Below are 13078 nucleotides of genomic sequence, written 5' to 3'. Positions count from 1 at the left end.
TTTTGTGTTTAGGGTGTGTTGACTTTTCTGTAGTCTATATGAGTTCAGCTACCAACATAGGGCTCCATAGGAATATTCATGTGGAGGGAAAATATGTCAGGGCAATGGCATGGAGATATTAGAACAATGTATTTTTTAATACCCTTTTATTTTATTTTTTTAGTTGCATTGTTCATTGTTTATTCGTGAATGGCTCGTGTAATCGCGTTTTAGTCTTTGGAGACGAGACTTTTCAATCTGTGCCCGCCGCAGCCATACCAAAGCCTGAGCGTGTTCATCGTTGACTCCTGTGTTGAGCAGTGGCACCACAGATTCTGTAAGAGAGGGCTCTGGTGGCACAACCACTGACTCTCTGCTTCTAATACGCTACAGTATAGGGAGGGAAAGTAATCTCATCGCCCCCTGCTGGCAACGTTCCAACCCCCTGCAACAAATGAATGTTTTTTTTCTTTGAAAAATTACATCTCGGCCCTGACGACGAAGTAGAAGTAGTGGCAGTCATATTATGGGCATGTTGGCCCGTTTTATCGAACCAGGTAGTAAAATGTTCGGTTTTTCACTGATCTGAGCTGATTTTAATATTCTTTTAAAAAGCTAACACAGAACTACACTGACTCGTATGTGTGACGTGTTTACTCAATGTAATTGGAGTAGCCAAATTAGCGTCGCCAAACATTAGCCAGAGAGGTGGTTACTCGTCTCCACAGAAGCCATCATATCTAGTAGAGANTTTAAAACCACACCAAAATGATCGCGTGTATATATGTGTAATAAGAAGACAATGTGGAACTCATAGGATTACAAGAATGTGAAGATATGCGAAGAACTTGCGTTCGTTCGCGTTCATTTGTTTCTCTGTGTTGTCAACGAGGCGCGAAGCACAGCATGCTGGGAGCTGTAGTCCGTTTCCGACCAGATTGGCACAATTTCTATTTTTCTTAAAAGGGCAAAAAATGACTTGAGATTTTCACAGGTAGTAGTTCATGCTATTGTGTAAGCTGAAAAATGTGTCTGGTGTTATAGTTCCAAGTCATATCTTTGTGGGATTTTTTTTAAAACTTGTCTATGGGAGTTTCAATAGGATCACCCTGGTGTTTGGAACGTAACCGCTAGGATCGCTGTTTTCCACTTTCTCTCCCAATAACGTGGGCACAACACGCATGCAGCTAGACGTCAGCCTGCGCGTGAAAATATGACGTATACACGTTCCCATAATGCTTCGAGGAAACAGTTCTGATCCAGTTTATTCCATGAAATCAGACTGGTGGTGAGCCATAAGAGGCAGTGAGATCACGTTGAATTTCGACTTTTGTTGCTCTGTGCGTTTACAAACCCACAATCGAACAGTGACACCAGAAACATGTGGTTCAGGTTCAATTTTCATGTTCCGAAAGGAGTGTGACTTTCATCAAGCCTTTCACCCTTCAATTCGGAGGATTCCTCCCCGTCCGTCGATTCGTGTCGACCAGGCAATGACAGCGGCCCCAGCAACCCCGCAGCAGATGAGAGACCGGCTGCTGCAGGCCATCGATAGCCAGAGCAATGTATGTATGGTCAAATTTGTAATAATCAGTTGGTATATGACATTGTTACATAGGCAACGAAATAGCCTCAAATTACGTTATTGTTATGTTACGTTAGAACAACCTAACATGTCGCGAGTTAGCAGGCTATGAACTTGTTGGCTAACTAGCCAGTAAAAGCTAAGTAGTCCAGCATTGTCAAATGTGCAGCTTGCTGTCTGCTAATACCTAGAGCTCTAGACCGTTAGCAAGGTTTTTGATGAGTATGGTGTTGGACTACTGGTGTAATTGACATTTCAGTCGCCTTGGGTAAAGTCACTTGAAATGTGAGCTCGTTTATTTCTTTCGGTCTAGGATTACCTTCCCATGTTCGCGGCCAGAGAGTCACAATTTCCTTATCAAGAAGTTGAAAAGAAGGGGAAAACAGACCCTGGCTAACAAGGCTGGTGAGCCACAAGGAGCAGTTAGCAGCTAACATGCTAATGTCAACTAGCGCCTCAGTTTTCACATCTCACCTAATCAACAATGTGGTCGATGTCAGCAGGCGCCTTTTACAGGTCAGCAAAAACGTGTCAGTTCGCTTCATGGCGAAAATACAATAACTTATACAAAACATTGCCGGTTTAAATTGTCAAAGTGGTTCATAACTTCCTTTCCACAGTGGTGGCTACCGTTAGACAACACGTCTGGTAGTTCAGCTAACTACCGTAGCCCATCAGAAACTTAGCCGTGAGTCATGAGTCCCAATCTTTGTAATATATGGGTTTTTGTAATTTATGTAGACAACGTGTTGAAAACGGCTAAATGTAGGCTAGTCGGATGTGTCATCACCGGTCGTGTTTAATAACTCACCAGCTGTTATACAAATGTCTTAATTATTTGACTATTGAGAGCTTTGAGAAACATGAGTCCATGAGTATTTCAACTTCACCTTCGTTTCCAAATCTTTTTCACCAGTTCATTGAGTTACATGTGGAAATGGCAAGGCACATTTTAAAACACCTTTTGATGTAAGCTTATGCTTACTGATTGAGTAAGATATTTGTGGTGGATTCACGTTAACACCCACATTATACACATACACATTGCACAATGTAGATGCTCATGGGCATGATTGTTATAGGCAGAATGAAGGCGATGAAACACGATTGCCATAATCTCTGGCTAGGGCTGTGCAATATATCGAATTTATTTCGTCAAATCAATATTGCTGTCAAACAATATCAAATTTGTTAATATCGACTTGAAACAATATTTTTTATATTATATTGCCAAAAGGTAGGTTACGGAAAGCGCAATACATTCCCCTTCACTTGAACCATTGCGAGAGCAGAGGAGACTTGCTACCCAACACTCATGCAGAACACCACTGTGTGTTTCTCTATAGCAGGGGTGGGGAACCCTTTTCATTCAAAGGGCCACTTCAAATTCATCAGGGCCATTACAGTCCTCCGAGGGCCATATTATGAACACAAACCAGGATTTCCCCCTGCACCTTTGGCCTATATTTAAGGCAGCCACATTCCTCTAGGTCCCCTGAATATAACTTACTTGTATTGCAAATGTATTTTCTAAGTATCCTTTACAAAATATGTCATATTCCATGTGAAGCTGCATAATATTAAAACTATATTCGGGGGGCCGGTTAAAGTGCCCTCAAGGGCCGCAAACGGCCCTCGAGACATAGGTTCCCCACCCCTGCTCCACTCCGGCCTTCCACTAACACTGCTGAAGGGAGGGAAGATTATGAATAGTTTAGCTTAGCACAATCGTTTGTCTTAAAAAGAAATATCACGTGATATCAATATTGACTGAAATAATCGTGATATTGATTTTTCTCATAATCGAGCAGCCCATATATCTGGCACATCTTAGGCCGCAGTATCGAATAATACTTTTTTCAAATGGAAAGACTTTTGTCAGCCTTTCAGCGGCCTGTTGTACCAAAGCTATTCCATACGTGTTTGACAGCTACCCACAGATGATCAGTGATTCTAATTGTCTTCCGAAAAAATGACCTTGGTTTGTTTTCACCTGTGTAATGTCAGTCGGGTTAAAGCAATGGACAGAGTAGGTTAATCACAACTTAGTAGTCTTAACCTTATTGTGCTGGTGAGTTCTTGAGGGGGGGGCTCTGTTGTTGCATTCGGCCTCCTACCCATCACCACCAGTCTGTCATGTTATGCGGTGATTTTGGGTTTAAATTTGAGTTTTATTGATTGCACAAAGATGGCACTCACTCAAGACCATTTGTGTACAGCAGCTCATCCTCCTCCCGAGACCAAAAAGAAAGCTTGAATGTTGAGCACTTATTGACAGTCGGCAATGTAATTTGCGTGTTGCTCTCCACTTAAATGGAAATTAACTTTCTTGTGAATGTTCTCCATAACGCCACATATTTTTGTGATCTATATTTTAATATATGTGTGTGTGCTGAATATTGGCGCATATTGGTCACACATTTGTGGACAATATGAATCAGCATAACATCTGACTCCTCATGGAATCTGTGAGATGTTAGAATGATGGAGCATGGATGAAAATGATTCACTACTACTCAAGCCACTGGTGTAATTGACATTTTAGTCGCCTTGGGTAAAGTCACTTGAAATGATAACTTGATTATTTCTTTGGGTCTACTTTCCAATGTTTGCGGCCAGAGAGTCACAATTTCCTTATCAAGAAGTTGAAAAGAATGGGAAAAAACAGACCCTGGCTAACAAGGCTGGTGAGCCACAAGGAGCAGTTAGCAGCTAACATGCTAATGTCAACTAGCGCCTCAGTTTTCACATTTCACCTAATCAACAATGTGGTCGGTGTTTTAGTGGATGCTTACACGCTATCCTCAATTTCAAACCATACAGTAGACCTCATACTTAAGGTTCCATGCCCTGTAACATCAGTAGAATTGTATTGATAAGGAAATCTACATGTGGATTGGGGAGATGCCAGAACGCAACCACACAGCTGTTTTAGATCATGAACAATATGGTGACAACTATGGCATTGGTGCCACACTGATCGAATACCTGCCTGGTTTGCAAATCGCGGTTGAGATTCAATTTTCGCCATCACAGATTCAGTTTTCCCATTTATTTTACTGTTGCACCTTCAGTGAGTATAACTGCAACATGTTTAGTAAGTCCCTTACTGAAGCATAGATGATCTAGTTGTCTATATTATGCATGGTATAAGACTTATGCATAGTATTGGTGTCAGGGCTTGACACTGGCACCTGCCAACCGGCCAAATGCTGGTAAAACTTGGCAGTGGCTAGTAATACTTTCACTAGTGTCACTAGCCAATTTGGCTGGCAGCTTATTCCATACGCATCATAGTAGCCTATATTCTGTTCTTTGCCCCGTGTGTATCAACTGTTTGTATTTTAGTTCAAGAAAAAGCTCAGTAAATCAGTTTCTATTTGCTTGATATACTTTCATGTAGAAAGCTGTACACTCATCTTGCTTTAGCACCTCATTCTTTTAGGTTAGATATACACCATCATGATAAGGGTGGGGGACGACGACAATCTAAAATCTGTGGCTAGTGTAATACCTGAATGGCAGGTGACTCGGGGAAAACCACTAGCCATAGTGTCCAGTTGGTGAAAAGTTAATGTCAAGCCCTGATTGGTATGTCCAACTGAAAACATTCTATGAAGCACACATTCTTTTTGTCTGTGTGCTCATCGACTCCATTTAAGTAATTTTTCTTGAAATGTGTATTGTAGATATAGTGTTTCAGATTATGGCCATCCTTATAAACTCAACTAATGTGTGTTGTGTTGTCTACGTATTCTTGGGTGGAAAATGTGGTACACCAATGCCCAGGTATGTTTAACAGATATGGTCACTATATTGTTATTCACAATTTGTTTTAGTGCTTCATGATTGTGTATTGTGAAACTTTGTTTAACTACAGAGGGTGTCATCTTGGTCATGAAACAAATGAGATGCAGTTCAAGTGCTAGTAGTTTAGGTCTAGTTGGTTCAAATTACAGTTGTTTCACACCAAAATGAACTAGGCTACCTGACCGGGGTATTATGGTACATCCTTCTCCAACCGACAGTATGAAAATGACATACTGACACGCTAGTTTACAACAGTTTCCGTATAGTTACAGGAGGCTACGCAAATCTTATATTTATTTCTGGGAGATTCACAGCACAATACATTTCCTTTCTTTGCCCTCAGACCTTGCGGTGACCATTCACTTGCTGTGGAGAGGTTATAGGGTAGTTGACTCCCATGGCCCTCAACACTGACCTGATTGAAAGCCTCTTAAGTCCATGCTCCGACATTCCCTCTTTAGAGACATAGCAAGGCACCTTTTTACGCTTCACTGTGCGGTTCCAGCTCTTTCATGTTTGACCAACTCAAACTTACATGGGGAAATATAGGCCTAAAATGTGCAGAATGTGCAAGCATGAATCGACAGAACATTTAGAAAAAGAAGGCTACACAACCAATCAGGATTTTTGCTCATGTTGCTGTGTTGGTGGTCCATCGAATGAATTTTAGATGGAAGGGGTGATTTTGCAAACATAGTGACTGACTACCAAAGCATACAGATCTGTGTTGATTTGCTGTGGTCTGCCCCCCAGTGGACATCTGCAGTATTCTGATTGCTGTTTTCTTTATATATAAAAAGGCCAGACAGTCATGTCAATCCTAATTGAACATTAAAGTCCTCCAATAACTCACTAGAATTGTAGAACTGGAACTGATACCTAAAACCTAGTTTTATACACTTGCCAATACAAGCATTTTACAGACATGATATTGAGTCACAGCCAGTTACTTGGAGAGGTGTTGGAGGGAATCTGTGGCAGGGTTTTTCACTTTTACTTTTACTTTTTGTATCACTCTTTCACCTAGATAACCAGCTATGCTGACCAATTGACCTATTATCAGATCAAGAAAGAATTGCATGTATAAATTAAAATGGACTCGAATTACTTGGTATTTTTACTTGGAAATAGACAGAAAAATAAGCTTGTTGAAACATGTGGGGCCCTCAGTTTTGCTGTGTTGACGTCACTGTTTGGCATTTTTTTAAATATTTTTTAAATAATTGTTTTTATTTTTTATATTTTTTCATTTTTTGTTAAGCAAAAAATTATACATGTGTTCATGCACAGAAATAATGCCCTCTCTATTTTTGTGGCTTTTTAAAGAACATTTAAAAAGCCACAATTTCAGAGAGAATTAATTAAATGAGAAGGTGAGTCCATACTTTTGGCCTGTACTGTATGTATATATATATATATATATATATATATATATATATATATATATATACAGGGCTCTAAATTAACACACGCCAACCCGCCAAACACGGGTGAAAATTAATTTTGGCCGGTGGAAAAAAATACCTACCCGCCCATTTGGCTAGTAGCGCCCGAGTAGCCTACAGTAAATTGTGAACGGTAAACGGCTGCTTGTATGACAACGATACGGCGAGATTTCCTACATTACCCATAAACACTCCCGTCATGACCCCACCCCACCGTGAATGTTCCGAAGCAGCAGCCACTCCGTGCTGCTGTTGCGCGCGCCAGGACAGAAAGCATTTCAGAGCTCCTGTGCGCTCACACTATTTTGACAGGTAACCCTCCCCTGCTCCTGTCGCTTTCGCTCCACCACTTTTAACGTCACTATTAGGCCTACTGTTACTATTAGCATTCGCCGACACCGACACACCTTGCTCTAACAGGCTGACTTTTTAAGCTGCGAGGACCTGACCGAAGAGTTTCAATAACAGGAGTGTTGTGGAACGAAATAGCGACAAGGGCAGAGGAGGAGAACGGGCTGTCAGAGTAGTGTGAGTGTAGCTGTCAGTTGTCTTCTGAAATGTTTTAAGTCCTGGCGCAACTAAGTTGGAAAGCCCACGCCATCGGAAAGAAGGGCAGACCTTATGCCCGTGCGAGTAGGCTACGTGCGCTACGTACGCTATGGAAGTAACAAAGGAAGCGAACATTTCCGTGATATTATTTGCTTTTAGTTAAACATAGCGTAGGCTTCTTATTTTGTTGCGCATGGTAGAGTAGAGCTCCTGGAGGAAATAATGGTACTGTAGGCCACATAAACACACAATAGGCACACACAACATCATATCCATTATTGCACAACGTGTGTGTGTGTGTGTGTGTGTGTGTGTGTGTGTGTGTGTGTGTGTGTGTGTGTGTGTGTGTGTGTGTGTGTGTGTGTGTGTGTGTGTGTGTGTGTGTGTGTGTGTGTTGACCTCTCCTCTCCTCCTCTTCTTTTCCTCTCATCTCTTCTCCCTCCTTGGAGTGTGAGGTTTTGTAGTGTTTGGCTGTGTGTTTGGTTTAAAGGTCTGTTGTTTGTGTGGCTGGTGATTCATTGTTTTCAGAGGTAAAAATAAAGCAGAAGTTAAAAAAAGTACAAGATAATATGCTTATTATAGACCTAGTATGTAGGCCTATACAGTAGTGTTTATGTGTTGTGGAAATTTGAATAAAATAACCATAATAATAATAATAATAATAATAATAATAACAAAAAAAACACAACTAGCCTAACGAATAGCCTATTTTGGCAAGATTAAAAAATGGCTAGTTGAACTTCTGTTTGGCTGGTAAGAAAGAAAATGTCTACTAGCCAAATTGGCTGGTGGTGGAAAAAGTTAATTTAGAGCCCTGTGTGTATGTATATATATATATATATATATATATATATATATATATATATATATATATATATATATATATATTCATGAGCATTTGAGGCATTTGGATAGGGTGGTGAGGAACAGTCAGGAAACAAGTGGGAGAGAGAAGGGAAAATCCGCACACTGTTGCTGCTCACAGATTTATTCAACGTTTCGACCTCAAGCGGTCTTCGTCAGGTGTATACATGGGTTCTAAAGTTTTGTTTTAACCTGACTGCGCGAACCTATCTGCGCACAACTCAACCTCTGATTGTTGGAAACCGCTGTCGGTCAAAAAATTAGCTCACGTGGTTGGCTGCCAGTGTCTGGCCCCTCCTCATAACATCGTGTTTACAAACACTGGGAACCCATGTATAGGTCCTATGAAATGGGAAATGATCAAGGCTGTATTTAAACCTACAAAGGTTCATTAGCACACTGTGTCACACCACCTCTGGTTCCAAATTCCAATTTTAGAATCTATAACATCATTCAAGGGCCATAGGAGAGACTAGAGTTTCCATATGCATAGATCTGAAACTCCTATGCACAGCCAGGTTCCAGGTGCTGGTGAAGTGCAGTCATCAGTAATCCACAGTAAACAAGAAGGATCACCGCACACTGGTGGACTTGTTTGGCTGCTTTTTGTTTAGTGTAGGTGAACAACGCGTTTCGCCTTGCGCATGTAAACAATGGCGAATGGCGTAGACTTTATGCATATGAAACAGTTTTAACAACAACTCGTTTATTTTTGCATGCATTTTTCCTTTTTCATCAGGTTTTTAACACAAACTGCACTCTTGCCATTGTTATTCATTCAAGTTGGCATCCATGGATAGTCCCTACGTAGTATCATTGTTCAATAGTCAGCATGTGTCTTGTCAGACGTAACACCACTTTTAATGTGTCAAAACCAGCAGTCAAACTTTTCTTAGGTGTGTTTTCTGTGTATTTATGGATGCTTTTGGGAGTAAAGATCTCATGACCAGGGCCTTTCAAATTGAATTGTCATCATGTGCGTCTATCCTTGTGTCCTCAGATCTGCAATATGGTGGCAGTACTGGAAGTAATCACACATTTGGAGAAATTCCCCATCACCAAAGAAGAACTTGAGGTATGATGCTGTCTTCTCTTGTTCACCTCTTTTTTTTTCTTTTTTTCTTTTTTTTGCTACACGGTATTCAGTATTTAATGTGTGTGTGTCTCTCTCTTTTTCTGTTGTTCTTTCTTATCCAGGAAACTCGCCTAGGAAAACTGATTAATGATGTAAGAAAGAAATCAAAAGATGAAGATTTAGCGAAACGGGCCAAGAAGCTCTTGCGCACCTGGCAGAAGCTTATTGAACCAGGCCAGAATGACACACCGACCAGGTCAGGACCTGGAACACCGGGATCAGCCAATGGTGGAGCCCATCCTTACAAACCCGACATCTCGCCGGTAGCCGCACCGCCACCGGGCAAGGTCGGCCCCGAGCTCAAAAGTCGAAATGACGTCCACAACACGTACTCCCCCAAAGCAGAGAAGTCGAGCAGCCGCAAACGAAGGGAAGTCCACAGGGGTGGCCTCACCCCTCCCTCTAAAGTGTCCAAAACCTCTGCTTTCGAGCAGATGTCTTCCCCGCCCTCTAAAGTGTCCAAAACCTCTGCTTTCGAGCAGATGTCTTCCCCGCCCTCTAAAGTGTCCAAAACCTCTGCTTTCGAGCAGATGTCTTCCTTCACGCCTCCATTAACCAACGGCATCGGGGGCAGCCCGGAGACCCTGTCAGATAGGGACTCCCTCCAGCCCTCCGACAGAAACCGCACTGAGCACCTTGACAATGACAGACACAGTAAAATCCCCGTCAATGCCGTCAGGCCTCACTCTAGCTCTCCGGGGCTAACAAAACTACCTAGCACTTCGTCCCTGATCAAAGCTGCTGTCCTGCAGCAGCACGCTCGAATGGAAAGCGGTGGCGGTGGAGGACCGCACCAGCCCAGAAGCCCTCGCGTGTCCTCCCACAGTCCCAGAAGCCCTCGCGTGTCCTCCCACAGTCCCCGTAGCGCAACCCAAGAGATGCTCTCCAGAAGGTCTTCAACGTACGCACCCAAGGAGAGCCTCTCCAGCCCGTCGCCTAGTTCAGTCCAAGTGCCCTCTCCGTCGCCTGTCCTCCTGCAGTCGTCACAGTCTCCTGAAAGGGAGTGCTTCGCTGAGAAACGCTCTCCTCTGCGACACGAACCCTCGCCGCACTTGCACGGCTCCCCGGAGCCTGGTTCCCACCCCCAACACAGCACTGTAACGCGGGAGCCGGACCCTGCCTCCCAGCAGCACGCCACGCACGTTCACAAAGTGGAAGCCTCTGTCGCTCACAGACATGCGGCAGGCGAGGGTGAAAGCGTGACCTCAGGTAAAGAGGGCAAACGTTTGAAAAAGTACAGGTCTAGAGACTATGTGGTTAACCTACAAGGACAGCAACCTTTAGAGGACAGGACAAAGCCTGTGCGCTTAAAAGAGCGGAGGCTAACATTTGATCCGGTGACGGGTCAGATCAAACCCCTCTCCCCTAAAGAGTCCCACCCGGAGGAGGAGACCCCAGTGCCGCCACCTCCTGCCCCTGAACCCCCTCAGCAAAAAAACCCCGCCGCCCCAGCAGCACCCAACCCCTTCCAACAGACAAACTGGAAAGAGCTGTCCAGGAACGAAATAATCCAATCGTACCTTAACATCCAGAGCAATGTGCTCACCTCCTCCGGTGCACAGACCCACGGAGCGCACTTTTTCATGTCGGAATATTTAAAACGAGAGGAGCCCGACACAAAGGAGACGCGAAATACTCACGTACTGGTGCCCAGCACCCCCCAAACAGACCGACCTGGTGTGACTAGAGAGGTGTCTGAGGACGACCTCCATAGAATACACACAAGTCATTGGCCAGGGGTTAATGGCTGTTATGACACCAAGGGCGCCTGGTTTGACTGGACAGAGCCCATAGCCCTAGACCCACATGGAGATGAGGGTCAACTGCTCATCTTGCCATATGTCAGCCTGGACTGAAAGGACTGGGCGTCTTTTTTGTTTGTTTGTTTTTCATTGAGAAAAAAAAGTGACAAGTCATTGTTTGTAAACCTACTGTGATCTGGAAATGCCACAAGCACCACTGGCCCACTACTCCATGCCTCTTGTGTTTCTGTGAATCAGAATAGGTGGATTATGAGGAGGGTCCTTGGCAGTTGGCTTTTTGTTGTTTTGTTTTTGTTTTTTCTTTTGTTTTTTCTTTCCTGCAAAGGCGCTCCGTCGCAGTGCTGCTAGATGTGGAGGCAAGTGGTTGTGAGGAAATGCAGTGTGGGTTCAGGTGGCCAGTCAGTGCAAGGGGGCCCTGTAATGCCAGTCAAGGGTTATGACAAGCACAGTGAAGACTGAACATGTCCAGCAAGTCTGAGGGATTAACATTTTTGTTCGGAAGTTACAAGAAGCTTTATGTGATACAAAAATACGTAAATTATAATTTTTATCATGTATGCATCTATTTATTTGACCTTAATAATTAAAGATTAATAATAAGACTTTAGTAGCTGTGTGCAGCTCTCCATTCAGATGTCATTCTTGGCCTTGGTTGAATTGTTTTACCACATACAGGTTGTGTGTGTCCATTGAAATGAACACACCAACTTATGACGACATTCCATAGGCTTCCCCTTTGACACAGATCTTTCAGGACAGTAACTTAAGTTTTGATTAAACTGTGCCCCAGTAAAGCCATGCTTTCGAGCTTTGATTTTCTTCCCCCAAAAAATAACAGGATGCTCCTGTTTTGCGGTTTAGTATGGGCTTATGCCCCGAGGAAAAAATGGACGGGATTGGGGGGGAACAGGGTGCTACTGCATTTCATCCATTAACCAGGAATAGCAGGAGAATTGACAATATGCTGGAACTCTTCATATTATCATTCCTTCATATATTGTTTGCCTTATGTGAAATCATGCTTCAAGGAGCTTCACTGAATGTATGATGGTCAGACGGGCTGTCTTTTAAGTTGGTACTGAAGGGAACATTTTTTTTTGGTCATTCAAAAAAAATACCGTATGTGTTTTGAAGTACAAACAGCTTGCAGTTCTGAGTTTCTGTACATATGTTTTAATCTGTTCACTTGTTAATATTTGTCACCATCTCCTCCACTATTCTTGATCTGGATGTTCATTTCAGTTTCCGGAATTATCATTGATGATTGAGCCATGGTTTGTGAACTTAAGCCACCACTAAAAGAAAGCTGTCTAAAATAAGAATTATGGACATGGCGGCTGTTCAAATATTATCCTCCACCCCCCGTATCCTTGTATTTCATTTTTTTTAATGCCATTTTTTTGGGAAGACAGAATCATGCTTACATTGTATCTGCTGCCGAATTGCAAACACTGTGGTCCGCTACCTTCCTCCCTACCAATGTGCCTTTTGATGAAGATAAATTTCAGCTTAGTTCCTTTCAGTGTACTTTATTTAAGTAAATACCCCCTTAACCCCCAGTGGTCCATGTTAAGGCTGTCATTGAACTGGTCATTGTTTTGTAGTTCAAGTATATGGAGAAGTACAGTTTGCAATAAAAACAAGCCGGTAGATTTGTTTTTCAGCTGATCGTTGAGGATCAGGGATTTCTTTAAGTGTTTAACATCACTCATCTGTTTGAAAATAAAGAAGAAATCAAAAACCTTGCCATGTTTCATCTGAATTTAAATAATCTGTGTCTAATCGTTGAGCCGTGAGATGCTTAACAAGCTCTATTGATTATTAGCTCAGTTAACTAGAAGAACCTCAAGTGCAAAGAAATCCTGCACACTGTCCATTCCACCAACAAACTTTAATACAACGTTTCGGTCATCCGACCTTCTTCTAGCCTAGAAATCTAGACGCCCCT

General features: G+C 42.7%; 1 protein-coding gene across 1 annotated transcript; it reads left to right on the top strand.

Annotated features, from left to right (window-relative positions):
• Positions 1-1174: 1174 nt before the first annotated feature.
• crsp7 (cofactor required for Sp1 transcriptional activation, subunit 7) lies at positions 1175-12875 on the top strand. The gene is made up of 3 exons (XM_063219137.1): positions 1175-1544; positions 9233-9307; positions 9430-12875. The coding sequence occupies exons 1-3, from the start codon at positions 1383-1385 to the stop codon at positions 11221-11223; spliced, it is 2031 nt and encodes a 676-aa protein (XP_063075207.1). The 5' UTR covers positions 1175-1382; the 3' UTR covers positions 11224-12875.
• Positions 12876-13078: the final 203 nt, after the last annotated feature.

This window comes from Engraulis encrasicolus, chromosome 16 (genome assembly GCF_034702125.1).
Source record: "Engraulis encrasicolus isolate BLACKSEA-1 chromosome 16, IST_EnEncr_1.0, whole genome shotgun sequence".
In the NCBI taxonomy this organism is placed as follows: domain Eukaryota; kingdom Metazoa; phylum Chordata; class Actinopteri; order Clupeiformes; family Engraulidae; genus Engraulis; species Engraulis encrasicolus.
Note: the sequence above shows the minus strand (reverse complement) of the source record. Positions and strands in the feature narration are given on the sequence as shown.